Source organism: Athene cunicularia, assembly GCF_003259725.1.
Source record: "Athene cunicularia isolate RWA chromosome 3 unlocalized genomic scaffold, athCun1 chr3_part1, whole genome shotgun sequence".
NCBI classification, from domain to species: domain Eukaryota; kingdom Metazoa; phylum Chordata; class Aves; order Strigiformes; family Strigidae; genus Athene; species Athene cunicularia.
This window is the reverse complement of record NW_020799097.1, coordinates 2,018,394-2,040,524: the sequence shown is the minus strand read 5'-3', so window position 1 is coordinate 2,040,524 and position 22,131 is coordinate 2,018,394. Positions and strand designations below refer to the sequence as shown.

The 22,131-nt window shown below is 49.1% G+C and overlaps 1 protein-coding gene across 3 annotated transcripts in view; it reads right to left on the bottom strand.

The window, feature by feature from the left end:
* Positions 1–244: 244 nt before the first annotated feature.
* Positions 245–22,131, bottom strand: part of EXTL3 (exostosin like glycosyltransferase 3) — a 151,390-nt gene continuing 129,503 nt past the window's right edge. For all 3 annotated transcript variants that reach the window (XM_026845272.1, XM_026845270.1, XM_026845271.1), the window contains 4 exons: positions 7,291–7,418; positions 3,678–3,822; positions 2,685–2,813; positions 245–827 (listed from right to left, as the gene is read on the bottom strand). In XM_026845272.1, coding sequence (XP_026701073.1) covers positions 618–827; positions 2,685–2,813; positions 3,678–3,822; positions 7,291–7,418 — 612 coding nt within the window. In that variant the 3' untranslated portion in view covers positions 245–617. The remainder of the gene's footprint in view (positions 828–2,684; positions 2,814–3,677; positions 3,823–7,290; positions 7,419–22,131) is intronic.

Sequence of the window (22,131 nt, the reverse complement as noted above, 5' to 3'; positions counted from 1 at the left end):
TGTGTGGGTGCGCGGGAGGACAGAAGAAAGGCCGCCCTGTGGGAGAAAGGATGGGGACAACGATGGAGAGTGGAGCTGCCTTGATGCTGGGAATAATCTCTCTGCAGTCAAACACCTCCAACCTGGCCTGGCTGCAGTCCCCCGTGAGCGGGCTGACAGGTCCAGAGAGGAACAGGGGGTGGGTAGGGGGGAAAAAATGGAGGGGAAGAAAAAAAAAAAAAAAAAAAAAAAAAAGCCTCACTCGGCAAATCTAAAACACTTTCATTTTAAATAACAATAATTATAATTAAAAAGAATGGTTGCCCTGGGCTAGCGAAGGGGCAGAGCCACTAGCCAGCGTGCCATTCCTCAGTGTATGATCCCGGGGAGTGTCTTTACAGAAGCCGTGAGATCCTGTTCGCTGTCACTCGGTCGAGTCTCAGTGGGGAGGGCAGGAAGGGAGGGGGGAAAGGAGCCCGTCCAAAGCCAGGACGTCCCTTTTGCTCCGCGGGGGGGAGGCCAGAGTCAATCCCAAAAAGCGTTTTGCACTCACAGCTCCGTGGGAAAAGCCACCCCCTGTCCTCACCCACCTCCAGCCCACGTTTGGAGAGCCGAGGGTGCCTGGCTGCCTCCCCTTTCTAGATGAACTTGAAGCATTTTGTCTTGTCGTGGGGCAGGCGGGTCTTGAAGAGGACCGAGTCCACGCGGAACTGGGTGTACAGCAGGGGCATGTACCCGTACACCTTGACGAAGAAGTTGATGCACTTGTGTCGCTCGTGGAAGTGAGAGTCGTCATGAGAAAGAGCCTGGGGGCACCCAGGGCAGCGGAAGGTCCAGCGGGAGGTCACCTGCAATGAGAGGGACAAAGATGGTCACTGCCACGCTGCCGGAACACCCCGGCTGGGGGGGAACACCCTGCCCAAGGTGCTGTGTGGGGGGGGACAGGGCTGGATGTCCCCTGTGACATGCTGCGAAGCAGCGTGAACTGGGCCGTGCTCTCTCCTTGAGGGGTGTCCAGGCAAGGAAGGACAGAAGGACGTGGTCCACAGCAGCTGTCAGAGCACAGAAAGCGGGACATGATGATCTACCAGTGATGAGTTACTTTTTTCTGGTTTAACGTTTGGGCAGCTGTTTCAAGAAAAAAAAACCCCAAACACCTACCTTGAGAAAGGAACTCCTTTCCTTTTACTGGCTATGGATAGAATCACAGAACTGCAGAATGGTTTGCGTTGAAGGGAGCTTTAAGTTCACCCAGTGCCACCCCCTGCCCTGGGCAGGGCCACCTTCCCCCAGCCCAGGTTGCCCAAAGCCCTGTCCAACCTGGCCTTGAACCCTTCCAGGGAGGGGGCAGCCACAGCTTCTCTGGGCAGCCTGTGCCAGGGCCTCACCCCCCTCACAGGGGAGAATTTCTGCCTTAGATCTCATCTAAATCTCCCCTCTGTCAGTTTAAAACTGTTACCCCTCATCCTATCCTTACACCACTGATCAAGAGTCCCTCCCCCCTTTCCCACAGCCCCTTTCAGCCCTGGGGGGCCGCTCTAAGGTCTCCCCGGAGCCTTCTCTCCTCCAGCTGAACCCCCCAGCTCTCCCAGCCTGTCCTCACAGGGGGGCTCCAGCCCCCCCAGCATCTCCGTGGCCTCCTCTGGCCCCACTGGAGCAGGTCCGTGTCCTTCTGCTGTTGGTGCCCCCGAGCTGGACCCAGCCCTGCAGGGGGGTCTCCCAGAGCGGAGCAGAGGGGGACAATCCCCTCCCTTGCTCTGCTGCCCACAGATTCTACAGAAGAATTAGCAATTTGAGGCGTCTCTTGTTTTACACACAGAGTAAGATCTTTGGAGGGGCCACCCATTGATTAAAGGGCCTCCTTATCTTTCTTGAATGGGACATCCCATTGCAGTGCCCTTTCCTTTTGGAATGATTCCCCCCTCAGCTGCACCAAACTCTACAACCTCCACTTTGTAGTAGCTCCAGATGGGAAGACCACCACACAGAAAAACCCACCCATCATATTTATGGCCAAGACCCAGCTCCAAGGCAGCTGGCCTGCGATGGTGAGACATATGCAGGGCTGTAAAGAGCAGTTTGCCAGCAGTGATAAAGAGCAGAATGATCTGCATCTACAATTCATGCTCAAAACTGTGACATTCATTTGTTATCGCAGGGCAGGGAAACCTCAGCTGGGCTGCAGCGTTTGGACCATCAGCCCTCCACACACAGATGAGCCCAAATGTCTCTGGAAAGCTACACAAAATCAGCAAGGAAATCCTTCCTACTTGGGCTATCCATTATGGAAAGAAGGAAATTTGTCTTTTTGGGATCAGCTGCTCAGAAGGGCCTTTGCTGAGCCAGAAAACAGAATCAAGGACTTTTCCAACCCAGATGATTCTGTGAAGATCCTCCAGTGCAGCCACGAACCTCACACTGACCATTCCCAACTCCACCAGATCCCTCAGCACTGGGTCAGCCCGACTCTGGTCTGAGCTGCAGCATAAATCAAATCCCAATTCATCGGCTCACCATGGCCAGGATTTGGCTGCTTCTAAGGGCTGCAGTGAGTTTTCACACCTTTTTGACCAGGCATTAAATCTCAAGGCCAGGCAAAGGACATGCAGCCTCCTAACACATCTCCTGCCTTTCACAGACATCGACCAAACTACTGTTTTGCCAAGACCACAAAGCCCAGTTTAAGCTTCCGCCCGGCACTTTACCTTGATGGGAGGTTTTCTTGTCAGGTGAGAGACCAGGAAGTTCATGGCGATGTCCTCGCAGTTGATGTACTCATCCACCATGTCACGGATGGCTTGTGGCATCACGTAGGAGTACAGGTAGGCGTAGTACTGGAAAGGATAAAAAGGTGCAACGTTGCTCAAAGTGGTCCCAAACAGAGAGCTCAAAGATGCCAGTGGAAAGATTCCTCATAACGGAGTTAATCCTGCACCCAAGAGATCTGCTCTAGACAGAGTAGCAGCAAATCTACCCCACAGCCACCACCCTAACTGAGTCCCAGGGCTCCTTTAACTTCAGAAATTGAGAAATGATGGTTTCAGCCCCTCAGACCTTGCTGTCTTTGCTGCTGCAGCATCCGCAGGGCAGCAGGAGCTGGTGGATAACCTTCCCACCGTGACAGGACAGCTCAGGACAGTCCCTCTGGGAAAAGAGCCCATCCTTGTCTCTCAGTCTCTTTGCCTGCTGTGGCCTCTCCCATTCAGAGACAGAGCCACTTTCTGCCTGCTCCCTCCCAATATAAACCAGCCACCTCCCACCCAGCCCGTGCCACCACACAGCTCCAGAAACCCTCAAATTAACCCCTGCAACACTTTTGAGTCTACCGTAGCATGTTTAACCTTACAAAGACATGGGGCAGGCAATCCTGTGGCCCGCCTCGCCCTCACCACGAGCAAGAGCATCACTGAAACATGCCCGGCCCCATGCTCCATCCACCTGCCTCAGCGCCACGGTGCTTCTCACAGGGCACAAACATACCCTGCTCCTGGGGGAGATCGCCCACTGGGACACAGACCAGATGCTGGCTGTGTTTCAGTTTGGAGAAAGGGAGGGAAAAGGAGCTCCAAAATGTGTTCTTTACCAAAAAAAAAAACCAAACCCCAAAAAACAAAACCACAAATACGACCCTACATGGAGACTCTGGTTACTCTGAGAAGGAAAGGGAAGCTCAGGGCTTTGTGGCCATGACAGCTCACCTTATGGAAGAAGGCAGCACCAGTGAGCACCATCGATAGCTCACAAGAGTAGTTGGAGTTGTAGAGCCAGGACTGATGGGGGATGTCCCACGCGTGGTAGCGCCCCGGGAAGCCAACGATGCGGTCCCTCGCCTCTCTCCAGACGCTGCAAACACAAAGCTTTTCAGTGAGACACAAACTCTGGGAGCCCAGCCAGAGATAAGCATGGGTCTGGCTGAGAACTGCTACGCACAGGAGTGTGCCCTCGACACCAATGGCCCAGCTGCTGGCAGGGTTTGCAAGGGATGGAGATCACAGAATCCAGAATCATCTCGGCTGGAAAAGCCCTCGCAGCTCCTCCAGCCCAACCACGACCCTCCCCCTGACCGTTCCCAACTCCCCCAGATCCCTCAGCGCTGGCTCAGCCCGACTCTTCAACGCCCCCAGGGATCCCGGGGACTCCCCCCTGCCCTGGGCAGCCCATTCCAACGCCCAACAGCCCCTTCTGCACAGAAATCCTTCCTCAGAGCCAGCCTGACCCTGCCCTGGGCAGCTTGAGGCCATTCCCTCGGGGCCTGGCGCTGGGGCCTTGGCTCCAGAGACTCATCCCCCCTCTCTGCCCCCTCCTGGCAGGGAGTTGCCGAGGGCCAGGAGGTCTCCCCTCAGCCTCCTCTGCTCCAGACTGAACCCCCCCAGTTCCCCCAGCCGCTCCCCAGCAGACCTGTGCTCCAGACCCTGCCCCAGCTCCGTTGCCCTTCTCTGGCCACGCTCGAGTCACTCAATGGCCTTTTTGGGGTGAGGGGCCCAAAACTGAACCCAGGAATCGAGGGGCGGCCTCCCCAGTGCCCAGCCCAGGGCTCAGATCCCTTCCCTGTCCCTGCTGGCCACGCCAGGGCTGACACCAGCCAGGATGCCGTTGCCCTCCTTGGCCCCCTGGGCACACTCTGGCTCATTCTCACCCCCCAGTCCCTCTCTGACCGGCAGCTCTCCAGCCACTCCTCCCCAGGCCTGTAGCCCCCCTGGGGGTTGTTGTGGCCCAAGGGCAGCCCCCAGCATTTGCCCTCAGTGAAACTCCTCCAGCTGGGCTCACCCATCGCTCCAGCCTGCCCAGGTCTCTCTGTAGAGCCTCCCTACTCTCCTGGCCTCTGCCCCAAGTCCTTGGGACTTCCCATCTCCCAGCAGCTGTTTCCTCCTCAAAAAAGTCAAGAAAACATCAAGCCCCCTTTAGGAAAGCTGCTGAGATGCTGAAGACCCCAGTGTCTCCAGGTGGAAGATCTGGAGTGCCAAACTGCCAGCTTCCCATCCCAAACCAGCACCTAGTGCCTTCCCAGGCTCTGTCCTTAGGGGAAAAACCGCGAGGGCCGTGAGCACATCCTCCACTCTAACACACACTCCCAATCGAGCCGTAGGGAATTAAACCCTGAGGTTCGCGTGTGAGAGCGTGGCCTTGCTTAATATTCTGCTCTCATCCGAGGCTCACTCTCCTTGAGAGAAATCCCACAGGATAGCTGCAACACTGGCTGGAATAATTAAGAAAAAAGTCAGTGCCTATTGCCTAACCTGGGAAAGAACCCAGCTGCCACGGGCAGGGGTGCTGGCTTCCTTCCATCACCCGATCCCCTCTCCCCAGGGGTCAGTGTCCAAGCTGAACCTCCAAACCCAGTCACTCCCGACTACAAGAAACACATCCCACGTGGGAGCCTGTTGGACACAGAAGCACAAAATAGGGTAGAAAGTGGCCTTTTGGGATTTTTTGGAGGTTTTTTTGTGGTTTGGGGTTGTTTTTTTGTTTGGTTTTTCCACAACCCCTAATCCCACAGAGAGCTACAGGAGCAATGGCTGCAGGGTAATCACAGGCTGATGAAGAGTTTCCAAGAGCCCTGAGCTTTCATTACACTTACTGACACAGCCAGGAGCAAAGAAGTTTTTATTGTTATACCCTCTACTCAAATTCATGAAACTCTGATATAACCTGGTAATGAAAAACAAGTAATTAGCACTGCCAGCAGCTTCCCAGGCAGCATCCACCCAGCAAGTTCTTGTTTGCTACGGTTACTGTCAATCCAGTGCGATTGTTTTGAAAAGCCAGAGTCTTTACGACTCATTCCCTTTTACTTCTCCCACATCTTGCTTTCCTACAAACGTGACACTTTTTCCTTTCCAGCTCAGCCACAAAAATAAGGATTTCTCCAGAGAATCATTTTGGGAGTGCTCCTCAGAGAGGTTTGCTTGGGGGCACCCAGCTCACTCCTGAGGAGCAAATACAGCAAGAAGAGGCTTTTGGCTCCAAGAATTACAGTCCAAAGCAAAATTTCAGCAAAATGTAGTTGTTATAAGCAGAGGCTCACTCAATCACCGAGACACCATCTCTTCCCTGGCTGAATGTGTTAACCCAGGGAGGTTTTGTAGAAACAAGGTGTTTGTAAGCAGGATATGAGTGAGAATAATACATGGCACTTATAATTTTCATTTGATGCTCTCCAGGGCTAATCAGTAAAGCCTCAGCCAGGCACTGTGGATGAGCGAAGGAAAACGGAGACCAAAGAGGGGGGAGAAAACAGCCAAGTTCAGATAAACAGCCTGAAACAGGGCATGGAAGGGAAGCCAGGACTCCCGACGCCTACTCCTCTGCTTTAATCACTTTAACACCTCATTTCTCATCTCTCAGAGAAAGCTTGTTGGGTTTCCAGACATTTTGTGCCTTTTAATCTTCCTCCCAAACACGAGCCAACACGTTTTGGTGACAGTGGAGAGCTGGGCCCTGTCTCCCGCCCCCCAGCCAGCTGCCGGGTGCTCTCAGATTAGCAGCCGCAGCCGCCGCTCCTGGCCCGGTGGGCTGACGAGCCGCAGGCAACTGAGCGCCAGCACTTTCTGCTTGTGCCACCCTCCTCGTGCCCAGCTCCTCTCTGGCAGCCGAGGTTTAGTCATACAAGCTGCAGGAGCAGCCTGCAAAAACCTCCCAGGACAGGAGCCCATGTAATTCCTTTTTCCCTTGGCCCTGTAATCAGGAAGCTTTTTGCCAGGGCAAAGTCAAGGAAAAAATGTAGATGCTGTGAGCAGAGAGAGGGTGGGAATGAGAGCAACCAGTACCAGCCTCTTCTGTGTAACATCTGCCTTTTCCATGCTCTGCAGAAAAAAAAAAAAAAAGTGCCAAAAGAGCTGTCACATCCCAGTGTCACACGGAGCAGAGGATGGCAGCCCACCGTGAGCTCACAAGCATCACATCCTGCAGCGGCTGCGAACGTCCTGGCCTTGCCAACGGCACGTAAAGGATGGAGCACAACAGCCTCTTGGATTTGTTTTCCAGTTCCTGTCCACCCCAGGAAGCCACACATCCTCAAAACCATTAAGCTAACATTATCAGCACAGCAAAAGCCGAAGAGTTGATGTTGAGAAGTGTGAGAATCAGGGTTGCCTGGACAACCTGAAATCAGCCCACCCCCTTGTGCTCATTAAACAGTTCATTACCGCCTTATTACTCCAAGAAATTGAGTTAGAAAGCCATGGGAAGGGACGTGCTATTCCTAATTCTGATCCTGGCTTTAGCTATGAGGCCACACCGCACCTGAGCCGAACCGAGATGGGGAAAAACATCAGCTTGGGTCCGAAGGCTGCACGTGTGGAGGCTACTCACCGGAACCCAAACATGATCTCGTCGTGGCGAAGGTGAGCATCGTCATCAATGGACAGGATGGCCTCCGTCTCGATCTCATCCCACGGCAGGAACCGGTTGTTCAGGCTGTTTTTCTCTGTGCGGACGACCTAAGACAAGAAGAAATTATGGTTCTAGTGGCTGGACATGCCCAGCGACTGAGGGGTTGGCTGTGCACTCCAGCTGCAGCAGTCCAGCATTTTGGTGCTGCTTCACGGTCCCCCTTGCGATGGGGAAAGGCTTTCTAAGCAAAACACTCCCAACTTCCAGCCCTTCTTCCTCCCCAGCTCACAGGACTGCTAAAAGCCGAGCCCAAGCTGCAGGTACCAGCTGTGACAGCTGTGCTTGGGGTCTCCTTTCACGTGCAGGAGGGTGGCTCTGCAATAACGAAGCGTCAGCCGTAACTGGAAACACAGCAGCCACGGCCAATCCCTCCTACATTGCTGAAGTGCCCCTTGCAACATTTCTCTATAACTGATCCGAACTGAGTTGTTTCTGCACCTATCCACGCTTTCTGCCTTGGATACAACTCATCTTTAGGGCAAGCCAGACACATGTAAGATCAGACTGAATTTTTCCCTCTTCTTGACTGTACCTTCCACACCGGACCCTTTCTCTCTCTCATTCTTACATTTTTCACCTACCCTGGCTGATCTATAGTCACTCAGTTCATCCCAGGTTTCCCATCCCATTCAATCCCTCCAGTCATTTCTCTGGCTCTCCTCTGAACAATCTCTCTTGATTTAAAAATAAAGTCTAGCCTGGTGAAAAGAATAAGACATCGCAGGAATAAAACTCCATTAAATAAGATTACATTTGATCACACAAAAAAAGCCCATACTGAAACCATTAACGGTGGAAAATATTTGTATCGGGGATCTGCATGACAGCTGGTACGATTAAACTCCCATGTAAAGCCCGAGTTAGTGCTTTCATCTGTCAATAGCTGCTGGGGGGGGGGAAACAGAATGTTCGACAAGAATGCATTAAAATATTTTACTGAAGATCCATCAAAAGCACAAACAATTTACTGCGGGGAGGTGAACAAATTACGAAGCTCTAAGCCACAGTGGAGCAGGGCCAGAACCAAGCCAGCAGCACTCCCACCCCGGGAGGGCTGCGATGCAATTAGTGCCTGTAGGAGGAGGCAAAAGCAGAGACAGACAATGCCGGCACAGGAATTTCTCCCCCCTCTCCTCCCAAGGTGGAGAGGCATGACAAAAATCAGCACAGTGTCTGTATTTACTTTCAGAGTTAGCGTGAGCCAGCAGATGCTCCCAGGATATCTTCTCTGTCTGGGAACTGCTGTTAAACACGGGTTGCAGGAATCATGGTGGGAATGGGAGATGAGGGGGGAAGCAGGAGAGGAGGCAACTCCACACGCTGATTTGGGGGAGGGAGCTGGTAAGACAGGAATCAAAAAACCAGGAGGTTTAGAATGGCACAGCCCTAAGGAGCTGGGCCAGGAGGCCAAGGGAGACCTGGACACAAGGAGGCCAGCGCAGACTTCCAGAAAACCACCTCCACAGAAACATCACCAGTCCCAACGTACTGTGGGCATCCTCTGGATGCACCAACCAGGAAAGGAGAGGGGCCGAGAGTGGTCCCCAACTTGTCAATAAAAAGAAGTTAAAACTCCTCTTACATCTCCACAGCTGTATCTGTACCTGGCTTTAGCAAACCCAAGTGCTCTTGCGGCTGGGGCCAGGAGGAGCAGGTCTAGATGGGGCAGCTGGGCCCGGCTCAGAGTTGCTTTTTGGACTGGAAGAACACTTTGGCAAACTGATACGATGACAAAACCAAGCACAAGGCACAGGACAGCAAAACAGAGCTTCTTGGGGGCCACTGATCGCCTCCAGTGGCCCATTTCACCTTTATAATTAAGAGCCATTAGCCCCCATTTCCAACTCTTTTCTAATTAATCACCCAGCGCATTGTTGCACCTAGAAGATCTGATGTTATTACGTGAGTGGTCAAATGCCTTAGGAAATTTTCTGCCTCCCACACCTGGCCAGCTCCTTTCCCAGTCATGCACAGGCAACACACCCTGCACACCAGCCCTCAGCTGCTTCACAAAGGCTTCAGGATCAGCAGCAACTGCAGAAAACCATCCACGAGCAGCCTCCTTGGCTCCTGACACAGGCATGGGTCCCTCCAGTAAATTCCAGCCTGGACCAGTTGAGAACTGGTCATCACTCTCTCTACCTCAACAATATAAGACGGGTTTCTGAAAGCAGCACTGTGAAGTCTTGCAACCACCAATTTTTTTCCTTCCGTTGCAGATCTCACTTTCTAGGAAGTCTGCAAACTTAAAACCAGCACCGATGCATAATTTAGCCTTCTGCTAAAGAGCACGTGCCACGCTGCATCGCTGCTGTTACGATGGCATTTCCTCAGAAGGGCTGATCTCAGCGAGGTCTGTGGGCGTGCTCCTCGTGAGGATTAGCACAAGTTGGACTGAGTCCATAGGAAGTTGATATACTTTTCAGGCAAGGTCCTACCTTGCCAGCTGAAGATTGATGGATGGATAAAGGACAAAAAAAAAGAATGAGCACCACCAGGCTGAGCAGCAGAAAAAGCTCTCTCTGCCTCACCAGTGCCCTGGGAAATGGGTTCTGCTTTGAATTTATCAGACTCCTGCACATCTCAGCTTCTCAGGAATGATTTGGGTACTGCATCAGCAAATGTCAACTCATTTCTGCTCCCCAAAGCTGAGAATGGCAGCACAGGAGGTTTTGCCCACAGCACTGTCCTGCATTTATGGTGGAGACTTTCAAAGCTTTTCTGCTGCCAGAGTGAGCCCCCACGGCAACTGTACGTTTTTGTGTCACCCATTTCCAGATGGACTGTGCAGAAGAGTAAAGAGAATCCAGGGCGAGATCTGAGCTTTGGCCACTACTCAAAATCAAAGAGAGGTAAAGATGCAATGTTTAGCTTGGAGGTCCAATGACCCAACAAGGTCTGGGCTGTTTTTCACCTGAGCTTTGGAGTGAGATCTGCCTTCCTGCGTTGTAAAGATCTGGACAGGACGCAAAACTCTGCAGAAGTTCTGCAACGGGCACGTTTCAGGTTACTCCATCAAGTCTGAAGCTTTGCAGGTCTGGAAGAGTCAGCGTTCAGCTTTTGCCTTTCACCAAGAATAGGTGTACTCCTGCCTTTCATCCGGGAGCATTTAAGCACCCTGTAAATCGATAGATCCCAAGGAAAAACCCGGCAAACTTTATTGACTTGTTTTCTCATAACTTGCTGAACAGTAACACGATGCAACTACTGTGAATTGAGAAAGTGGACCCTGCCTGAAACATCTGAAACTGGGGACCCCAGAGGATAGAGATCAGTTCACTGGCATTAAATTCTTCCCTAAAGAGAAGGATGCTACAAAGGAGCAAGATGCCTCCGAGCCATGATGTGCACATTCAATTCATCACATTAGCTCCAGCAAAAGTTAGAAGCAACTTAAAGCCTTTGATGTTTTGTTTTCAAAGAATCGATCCTGGATTTACAGCAGTTTTAGGATGCTGCTAATTGTCATCAGCCAAGTATTCAGCAGCTTTTGCAAATCCCTGCGCTTTGCCCTGGGCGACTACACCAAGGAAGCGTGTGGGGACCTGCAGGCAGCGATCTGAGATGGGAACCATGAGGTCAAGATTCAAAACCTTCCTCCCGTCTCTCTGTCCCCCCCAAGATGGTTCAAGCATGGTGCCTCCCCAGGCAAGACCAGGTTTTGATCTTGACTGTGTAAGCTGCATCCCGAGCTGCAGAAACAAGGGCATCGCATTATTAGACTGAAAATAGAACTCTTGAGAAAGATAAAAGTGAATTTTCAGGGAACTTTGCAGCTTTAATACAAGCAACTAATCTTGTAAAAACAGGTTATGGGAAAAGTATTTGATTCAGGGACTTGAAACATTTCTATCTCTTCTAAAGTTTTTACATTTCAATGGGCCTCTAAAAACACCAGATGAAATGGACATTATGGGCACAAATGTACTCAGAAGCTTATTAGGCCAGGTGAAAAAAGAAAGGCTATTACACAAAAAAAGTCCAATCCTCTCCCTCACAGGGCATTAAGTGAGATTTAACAATTTTTCATGACTTCATCACACACTTAAAATACAGCTGAACGACACCTTATTGTGCCATGTCCTCAGCTGCAGGTATCTCAAAGCACTCTTCCAGAAGGACCTAATTCATCTCCTTCCACTGCACGTGGGGCTGGCTAGAGAAAGGCAGCAGACAATATGGTGACCACACATCTATACGTACAGACAAAAGCCATGTTATGTTGCCAAATTCAGGGATTTACAGGCCAGCGGAGGTCATCTTGAGAATCTTGTGTGACCTCCTTACATGGTGGTCCAGGAGACTTGATGCAGCCACCCTTCCTCTGGAAGACTCTCGTCACACGGCACTGTAAGACAGCTGTGAAATGACAACTCAGACCAAATTACAAAGCCATGAGGTCAAGCTTTGTGGCACTGGTTGAACCCTAAATGGCTTCTGGAGAACCAGTGGCAGATGGCTGGGGGGGCTGACACAAGTAAATTAAGCCAAAAGGGACATTCAAGTCACTTTCTGCATGATCCAGGTCACAGGGATCTCATGTCAGACCTGAGCTGTCACCTGCAGAAGCATCTCTGTTGGAAAGGCATCCTGTTTCTATTTGAAGACATCAAGAGTGGGAGAATCCACCTTTCCTCTGAGATGTTCACTCTCAAACGTTAATAAATTGCTCCTCAGGAATTATCTGCCCTCAGCTCCCAGTTGCTGCTCCTTGATGGGCCTCATCCTCCCCCAAAAAGTACCCAAGAGCCATAACAAAAGCCTCTCTCTGTTCTTCGAACAGATTGAGGTCTCAATCTCTCACCCAGGGCCGTTCCTCCTGCCCTTCCATCATTTTAATGACTAATTTTGCCACAATCTTGTTTCTCAACAGTCTCGAGCCAAGAGCTCTGTCAAAACCCAACAAAAGATGTTTCCCCAGCAAAGCTGAAATGCTGCACTCTAGCAAAAACAGAGAGTCAGCAGCTGCCCTTACTCAAGGAGATTAAAATAGTGAGGAGGACACAAAATCAGCCAGTGAGCTACAAGACAGACACACCAAAAAGCCACCTTCCCTTACAGCAAATGTTAAGGCTCCAAACACTGAGCAGAGTGGTAGGGCTTGCATGCAAACTCCAACCTCTTCAGACTCAAAATTATCCCAGACTGTGTACTTCCGGCTGTATTATTTTGCTTATTTTTGGCTTTTCTCTGAGATTATTTTTTTAAAAAAACACTTTGCCATTCGCCATCACCTAAATTGTCCCCAGCTCAAAATCATGAACATCTTTAAACAGTTTGAAAACTTTTTGAGTCAAACTGCAAGACCTAAAATGCCCCCGAGCACCCAACACATCCCATTAGTTTCTTCTCCTTTCAGCAATACAAGGTGATTCAGTTCAACCACATGGGGGTTTTTTTGACCTGAGGAGCACAAAACCCCACAACTCTATGCAAGCCTATTTGCTCCTGGTGTTGTTCATAGCTGCGCTGGCCAAATCGATCTTAAAAATGTTAGAGAACTAAAACAGAGTGTAAATCCAGAGTCTGCCCAGCAATAATGCCCTTAACCAATACTTTATAGTACGTTTTTATACATAAATATAAAAATGCAGTAAAATCAATATCTTCCAGCAATCTCCTTGCTAGTGAGGCTTTCCGCTTAAGCTTTAAATTAAGTGTCACATATAATTTGACGGTGAAAACATGAAGAATGTCTATGCCCTTGGAGAAGTTTTGACAGCTCAACTTAGTGAGCTGGATTGATTTCTGGGCAAAGAGTAAACTCTGCAAGAAACTGGGAACCTCATTGTTGGTGTCAGGTCTTTATGAGAAAAAAGCCAGAAGGATGCCCTTAGGAGAGCTGAATAATTTGGGGAGACAAAGAACAAGCTCTTGGGAAAAGGAGTCGTTTCCATCATTCCCAAAGACATGCCAATTCAACCCAAATGGGCTGGGGAAAAAATAGCACCATAGGCAGAGTGGGGATGGGGACACCACGAGTTCCCTTTCACCGTGCAGCTGAGAACTGCAGCACCGAAGATGTGGGAGCCAACTGCATCTGCCTCTTCTGCCTGAAGAGTTGACCTCAATCTACACTTCGAAGGAAAAAGCTGAGAGCTCCTGCCAGCGCAGTCCTCCAGGGAGGATGCAGATTTACAGCACTGTCAATCCCTTTTCTTGGCACCGAGTCTGAACGTTTTATTAATAAGATTCAGCAAAGCAAGTCTCCTGCTTTGCAGGGGAGCACTCTACGCAGAGGCTTCGGGGTTCTGGCCTTTTGCGTGCCACTGTCCCAAGGATTGATCTGCTGGACCAGAGCAAAGCCCTCTGCAAAACTCAGCTTAGCCCAATATGAACAGCACTGACCACAGGGCTGGGATCTGCCCAGGAACTTATCTGGGGCAAAGCTCCCACTTGAGGACCCTGCTGTTCACAGAGGAGCAGGTCGGAGTTAGATCCTCTCTGTGAAGGAAAGTGGTAAGGCGTCTCCCAAATTAGGGACGACCAGTCCGACCAACTTGGATTTGGCTCCAGAGGTGCCACCGTCATCATCCCCACCCATCAAAGATGACAAAATTTACACATTTGGGAGCTGATTAGCCCTTAAGACCCACAGATTACCAGATACACCAGGGCCCCTTCCCCCAGTGCATCAGCATACAAGGGCTAATATTATTTACAAGATGCCTTAGGAGGAGTTATATGCGTGCAGATTCACGTATGCATAAGCAGGATAAATCACATCTTTTTTTACCATGCCTGACTCCATCCCCTGCTCCCTCTGCAACCGAGGTGTTAGATTAGACTGGCACTTGCTTCTCTGCAAATGCAACCAAAGACGCAGATGAGGAAGACGACAAGTCTGCCTGGTCCCACGGAACAGCAGCATCCTTGAAGCTGTGTATTTTTTCAGGAGTGCAGCTGTCAGAACGGGTTTGCACTGACCAGCTGGAAATCAAGCAACAAGTTTGGGATGTCAGACAGGGATGCAGCACGCTGTAATCATCCCAGCCACGGCAGGGATTTTGGCATCGGGAGAGGCTCCATATGGAAACTACACACCTGAGGTTCACTCTCTTAAAGATGACTTTGATACCGCTTCCTCTCGTGCTCTGTGTTATCTTTCCCCCATTTAACATGTCAGGGAGCTGAAAAGAAAGAAGAGGCCGGTCCCAAGGCAGGCACCGCATGTGCACGTTGGCTGCATGATGAGAAGCCAAGCTCTCTGCCAAGGCAGCTGCCAAGGAGAAGCCAAAGAAGCTGTTGCCATCGCTACAGATGCCACCAAAAAAATCTCTGCAGCCCTCTAGTTAGATGATGTGCATGTGAATCACATGGGTCTGACCAAGACTGCAGTCTTTTTTTTCCCCCCCTTCGATTTTCTCAGTGTTTTATCACTACCTGCTCCTGGGCAAGCCGAGACGCTCCACAAAAGCTGGCAAGATCACCGTGGCTCTCAGCCCAAACCTCAAATCTATCTGACTGCCCTTACCAAGGACAACTACGGTGCTGCTTATTGAAGACTATCAACTCCCTCCTGAAAGTGCAGCAGCAAACTCAGCAGCCCTGGGGTCCTGCCCTGGCCATGCAGAACTGTTTCTTCCTGCCAACCTCAACATCCACCATGAGAAACCCCTCCCCATTTTCAGAGCACAGAAATTAATCCAATTTCTACTGGCCAGCATGCTGCTTTCTAAAGCCAAAACCACACTGAAAAGCACAGATCCAAGCCTTGAGCTCAGCCAGTTATTCTTCATTTCGTAAGAAATAAAAAAAATCCAGCCTCACCCAATACAACACGATGCTCTTCCCGGCAGGCTGCCAGGGCTGTGCAGGCAGGCAGCAGGCAGAAGATGGGATGCTAGCATGGCCTTTCCACCATAATCAAGTTGCTGGGCTGATGCCTTTCCTCCCCGCAATCACCCTCACATTCCCAGCCCGGAGCCAAAAACTCAAAGAAATTAGTCCAGCATGACATGGAACTACAGGGCATTTCTGACAGTTCCTGATGAGCTGCAAATCCAGGGGAAATTGCAGCCCTGCACTTTGACACAGGCGTAAGCACTGGTGTTAAAACTCCTTCCAGAAACACCACCAGCACTGACAGATTTTAGCAGACTGGCATTTTGGAATGAAATAGATGTTCTTTTGATTGTGAGCGTTTATGATAATTAATGCTTAAAAAAACCTTGGGAGGCAAAGGCAAAATCACAGATGCAGAAAGCAGCTCTTTGAGGTGTTTTCGTTAAGACAACAATCCTCTGCCCTTATCCTAGGGTTAACGCACTGAAATCCAGAAGATAGCAATAAATGGGCGCAGATGTGGCCACAGCTCCTGAACAAGCCTCGTCACCCCTGCCAAAGCCATCCTGGGGAGAGGCCCAGGCTGCTCGGATCCACCTGCATGCGAGGTGCTGCCATGACTGGTCTCTCCCTAGGAAACAGCCCTGCCATTCCCAGAGCTCTGCTCCAGCTAGTCTGGATGAGGCTCGGGCCATGAGGCACTTGGCTTCACATCTGCTGTGGCCGGACAAAGGCAAGAGCAAGCAGGAGAACGGAGGCTGCATTTCTGTACCCCGTGCTTGTTCCCAGATCTCTTCCACATCAGTTCTCACCTACCCCATACATATTCTCTGGAATCTGCTCTCTTGCTTGATTTGATGGCACTTGCACCAAAAATATCAGTCATTTATCTAAACATCCACCCAAAACCAGCTCTTCCGAAACACTCTTGGCGGGATGTTTCTTCAGTCTTCTATGGCCTGATGAGACATCCCTGGTTTTCACAGGGGCTTCCCCTGGCAATTCTTCACCTTCTTGTTTTCCCTTTAATCTTTGCTTGTAAAGGTGGATTGGAAAGTTACCGTTATCCCCTTTCTCATGTATTAATTATTCTGCTGCTCCTTCCCCAGCGCTTCCTCTTCACCTTGAAAAAGTTACAGCCCCCCTGAACTTCCAGCCTTCTGTGCTTTGTTACCTCCAACTTAAGGCATTTTTCAAAATTTGAATGAAAAGGATTTATAGACTATTTTAAGACCCATCTCTAGAGGTATGAAAAGAGTTTCACTGGAAGGGTATTTAGCTACAAAGCTATCCAAAGGCAGCGTATGCTGCATATAAATTGGCAAAACAGATGCATTTTTAAAATACGCGTAATTAAATAATGCAACATAAAACCAAGCATAAATTATTCCCCACTGAGAACAAAACCACACAGGAAGATCCTGGCGGAAATCCTTTTTGTAAACTGATACTGTGTCCGTGCACGTAATATGTGCAAACACTTGGACTCTCTTTAAACTACTCGACGGCTATCAGTGGCTTGCTCATCTCTAAGATGAGAAAACAGCTTGCGATACAAATACAACTGATTATTTATTAATTTTCATATGGGTGCAGCTGTCACATCTTTCCAGAGAAACTAAAAAGGAAAAGAATGCTTATTTTAACAGTAAAGGGATCTAGATACTTATTTTTATTCTCTCTGTGTGTTGCTGTTAGTGGCTGTGCAATTAAAGATGCACTTTGAGTTGGTTGTCCGATTCGATTTACTTCACAATTATTTGTAATTATTTAGCTCCAAAGAACATCCCTGGGATAACGTGCTGTCAATTGAAGTTGAGGCTTTCAAACACCTCGTCTCCCATTGCTTCGTCTCACTCCTTTCTCAACTTTCCAAAACTCCACTCTGAGCTGTACATGAAAGCTCACAGGGGAAAACTGCTGAGCACAAGGGGACAGAAGAGCCCATGACACAACTTCCATTAGCACGTCTGGGATCATGAGCCACATTTACAAGTTGCTGTTTGCTGTGAAACCAGAGAAAGCCATTTGAGATGATCTCATGCTTAAGGTTTTGATACTGATAAGCCCAATGTTGGGTTTGGTGGGGATTTATTTTGGAATGAAAGTGGAAATATCCAAAGGAATCATGTTCCCACAAAGGAATGAAGTGGCAGTTCTTCACTGATGCTCTTTCAAGCTGTAGCTACACTAATACTGCAAACCTGCGTTCACCTGGCAAATCCTATTTCGATATTCAAGGTCTGAAAATTCAGTGAGATTTATTCTGCTAAGTTCCAGAGCTGAAACACACTGGGGAGATGACGGACTGCAGCGGAAGTGTCACAGACTCACAGAATCATCTTGGCTGGGAAAGCCCTCACAGCTCCTCCAGCCCCACCATGACCCTCCCCCTGACCGTTCCCAACTCCCCCAGACCCCTCAGCGCTGGCTCAGCCCGACTCTTCAACCCCTCCAGGGATCCCGGGGACTCCCCCCTGCCCTGGGCAGCCCATTCCAACGCCCAACAGCCCCTTCTGCACAGAAATCCTTCCTCAGAGCCAGCCTGACCCTGCCCTGGGCAGCTTGAGGCCATTCCCTCGGGGCCTGGCGCTGGCTCCTTGGCTCCAGAGACTCATCCCCCCTCTCTGGGTGTCCTGCCGCTCACAGCTCCCGTAAGAGGCCACGTGAGGTATCATACCCAACTTTCTGCAGGAAGGACCATAATCCTGCCACCGGGACCTCTAGTGACAGCACCAGAACACTCAGCCTAATAACAAAAACACACTCTCAGAAAAGGTCATTTTTCTCAGCCTTCATTTTACCGTTTTCCATCTTCAAGCTCTTGCTTCCGGCAGTCCATCTCAACTCTGAACTTCATCTTGTGTGCCTCTTCTTCCTCTCCAAATACCCCTCAGCTGCTACAGTGGTAATTTTAATAGCAAAAAAGGTTGTTGGATAAAACTGCTTCCTCTTCTAGAGCTCGGGGTAATGATATAATGCACTGTTGAAACTACTGGCATGCTCCAAGCCAATGTGTCTGCATTTTAACAAACTGGTGGTGCCTATCCTTTCCTAATCTTGCAGGGCAGCTATTAGGTTGATGAATGTTTATTAACAACTCAAAGACCTTTAACTGAAAATAAACTGTTAGTGGATTTTCAAAGGTCAGTCCTAGACAATAGGAATATTGCCCTTTCAGATTCTAAGTCATGAAAACCAACAAATTTCACCCAACACTTGGTACGGCAGCATCAGTTAAATGGTGAAGCAACACGGTTGGATACATAAGGCTGAGACCCAGGAGTCTGAGGCTGGAGAAGCACAGCTCTCTATCATTTAATAGAGCAAAAAAATAGCTGGCTTGTGTCAGTCTCCCCATTGCCTGTCCCTGATAAAATTTATCTGCACTATAAAATCCAATCCAAGGGGAAGCTTCTTCCCTACTATGACTTGCCCATGTCTATAGCGTCCCTTCTCCAGCTCTGTGATCCATCCAGCTCGGGCACCTGAGCTCTCCCTGGACAAGATCCAGCAGCATGCTCGGGGAGAGCCGAGCGCTGATGAAATGGGGACACCTGCCTTACATTTTCTGCACTAAAGCCCTTTTGTTAATATTAGGTAAAATACAGGGATGATGCCATTTTTAACCAGCCCTTGCTGTTGAAAAAGAGAACATGCAAAGAGACAGAAAGAGGGCAAGCAGCATCTTTTAACTCTTTTCAAAAGGTGGAGTGCTTGGAGCTCAGGGGATTCAAACTGCTTGTGGGTAACAAAAACTTTCCAGAGCTAGACTGGTAAACACCAACAGCTCCAGAAGAGATGTGCATTACTGCCAGTGAGCCTGGGAACAGATACCACCTTTCTGCTTCAGATTTAAGCCAGCTCTGACTCCTGGGATTCAGCAGAAGGTTGGTTCTGCTAGCAGAGGAGCTGCAGATCCTCACAGCACCCTGAGCCATCCCCGGAGGCAGGCAGAGCCCGAGGAGCACATCAGGCTAGAGTGATTGCTGCTCTGAACTAGCTTTCATCTCCTGGATCTGTTTTGGGTATCGGAGGGAAGCTGGTACTGTACTACACCAGGCAGAGTTGCACAACGTCAGAGTGATACCCACAGCCAGGACTCCTTGGGCTAATTTGTTGTCAGATCAGCTTGTCAAATTCAGAGCAGCAGAGTGAAAACAGGCCAGGAAGGAGCCCACAGCCAGGACTATCCTGTTCCCGTACTTGGAACTAACCACAGATATGCCGTGTAATACAGCCTGTAGAGATGAAGAATTAAAACCCAACCAGCTCACAGAGGAACTGACTGGGAAAGCCTGACCTTATTTTGGCAAAAATACTCAGTGTCCCTGCCTCACTTTCCCAGCTGTGCTACATAGGTGGAGTCTCATCACAGATGTGTCAGCAGATGTCAGCCCAGGTACAATCTCAGTATGTTGTCCTCCTTGGAAGAGTCATACGAGAGCCTGGAACGGCCGTACGAGAGCTTAAGAAAGATGGACAAACTGCAGCTCCTTGACCTTATTTTAAAAAAACAAGTAAAACCCCAAACCTTCTAAAGTATTGAAGCCCAGATCTCTCTCAGCCCTTCACTCTTAAGACTCCACTAGCTAATTCATGCACTTCTAATTTCATTGGAAAAGACACATTGCTAGTCCCCTGGTCCGTGCTGAGAAGTCTGGCAGCAAATGGACTGAGAGCTCAGGGATGGATCTGAGAAGGGCTGTCACATCTCATCTGCTGTCTAAAAGGCAGCAAGGCAGTTTAGGAGCACCCTTGAGGTATCCTCCCCTTGCCAAGCCATCAGCTGCCATGCAACACCAGGTCATCAGCATCAATGGGAAGGAAACACAGCAACATGCATCTCGAAGATACAGAAATGCACAATGGGGAGTCAGAGCATCTCCAGTGGAAAAAGAAAGTGCTGGAAACCCAAGGGATGTGGTCCCGGAGGATTATAGGAAATAGCTTCTTTCTGTTCACTAAGTGAGGCAGAGCTTATCTTTCCACACTTTGCTCTTTGGCTGATAGCCCAGCTGCTTTAATTAACAGACTTTCATCAGTGCAAATCTCCAGTATTGTTGTGCAATTACTTCTTCAGCAGGTTCCTTCTCTTTCTACTCTGTGTCTGTCAAACAGGATTTCCACTACAGCAGTAAAACAAAACGCCTGGCAGAGCAGGTGCGATTATTTTTAAATTTGTTAAAATTGGTACGTCTCACTGTTTGGAATACATTACATCCAATGACGCTCAGTGATGTTATTCAGCATTTAAAAGCTGCTGTGTCCTATCCTAGAAGAGCTTTAGTGCAGGCATTCCTATCTGGGGGCTGAAGGCATCAAAATGAACATTATATCTCAACTAACGGAGGAAGGAATTGGGGTCAGACTATTAACTTACTGAGCAGCTACTAAAAAAGGTGGTATATAAACTCGGTATATAAGCAGAGCCAAGAAACGATCAAATTTGCAGGTAGATTATTTTTTTGATGGGAAGAGAGCAGAGGATTTATTAATGCTTACGTGGCTGGGAGCAGCAACCATAAAGAGCACTCAGGCACGCAAACCCAGTTTTGGCTTCCAGGTTTATTCCAGATTGGAAGCTTTCTAGGGACCTCTGAGATGAGAAGGCTGAGATCTCACTGGGAAAGTTCTGATGGGTCTGGGTGAAATGAAGACAGCTTTCTGCCAGCACGTCTGTCCTCAAATCCATTATCTAGAGATGAGAGCTCTTATGTAATGGTAGAAGAACTAGCAACTCCATATTGTGATTCCCTCATCAGCATTTTATCTCTCATTTTTCTCTGGGATGAGTACAGCTCATGGAGAAAAGCAATTCCCATCAGCTCAAATATCAGAGAACAGGGTCAGAACATTATACCCTGAATGTGGTCAAATAAAGGGGAAAGGCAGTTTCACCACACACACAGTCTCACCTCAGCAAGCAATAAACACCTCCTCACTCGACACGGCAGAGCCAGTAGATGACAACAAACCAGGACAGAAGCACCAGATGGGTTTCTGAAGATTTTCCTTTTGCTCTAGGCTTCAGCTGCTGGATCCTAATTGCTGGATCCCGTGGCTGGATCCTGCCTCACATGGTCTACATCCCACACCAGCCCACCCTCTGCTTCCATCCAGAAGACAAGGAACATCATCCCCATGTTCTCCAAGCTTTGCGGTGGACATCATCATGTTTTTTCAAATCTTGGCTTAGTGATCTATTTAAACTCTTCCCACCAGTAATTAAAAAGTAAAATAAAAATCAAGGGGTAACAAAGGCTTTCACCGAGACATAGTTAATACATTACTGACAAACATATGGCTGGGATGAATACAGACCACCATAACCACCTCCCACAATCCACAGTATGGGTTGGAAATTAAGGACCAGCGTGTGTTAGAAATTAGAGTTCACTTAAATGAGACATAATTAAAAACTATTCTTATAAATTTCTGATAAAACCAACCTCATCATTACCAGTGTTTTGAAACCAATTTGCTTTGTTACCTACATTCAGAGCAAGAGGAAGACGAGCCTTACTGCAAAGAATTATCTAGCTTACAGCTGTTACGTTCACCCCAGAAAAGCAATTTTCTTGTTCCCCGTTAGCTCTCTTCTTTCACAGTAAAAGATGGGGCTGTCCCTTACTGCAGAGATAAGGCAGGCTTCCACCAGCCAGGGCTCTGGGCAGCTCAGGAGATCAAAGCGACGATTAGCGCTTCCACTGCCAAGTTGGAAACTGAACCTCCCTGCCCAAAAAGCTTTAAGTGTTCAATGTCGAGGACAAAAACTATTTCTTTTCCCTACACCAACCTCAAAAAAAACCTCAAGAGCTCAATTCAGATAAGTACTCAGAAACATGAAGACTTTGCTAAACTATTTTGATCTGAAAATGTTATCTGGGAAGCCTAAGAACAGCTTCACTAGATTTCCCATCTTTCTGCTGCTCATAAATCTGGGAATAGGTGAAAACAGCATTTCGCTGAGCT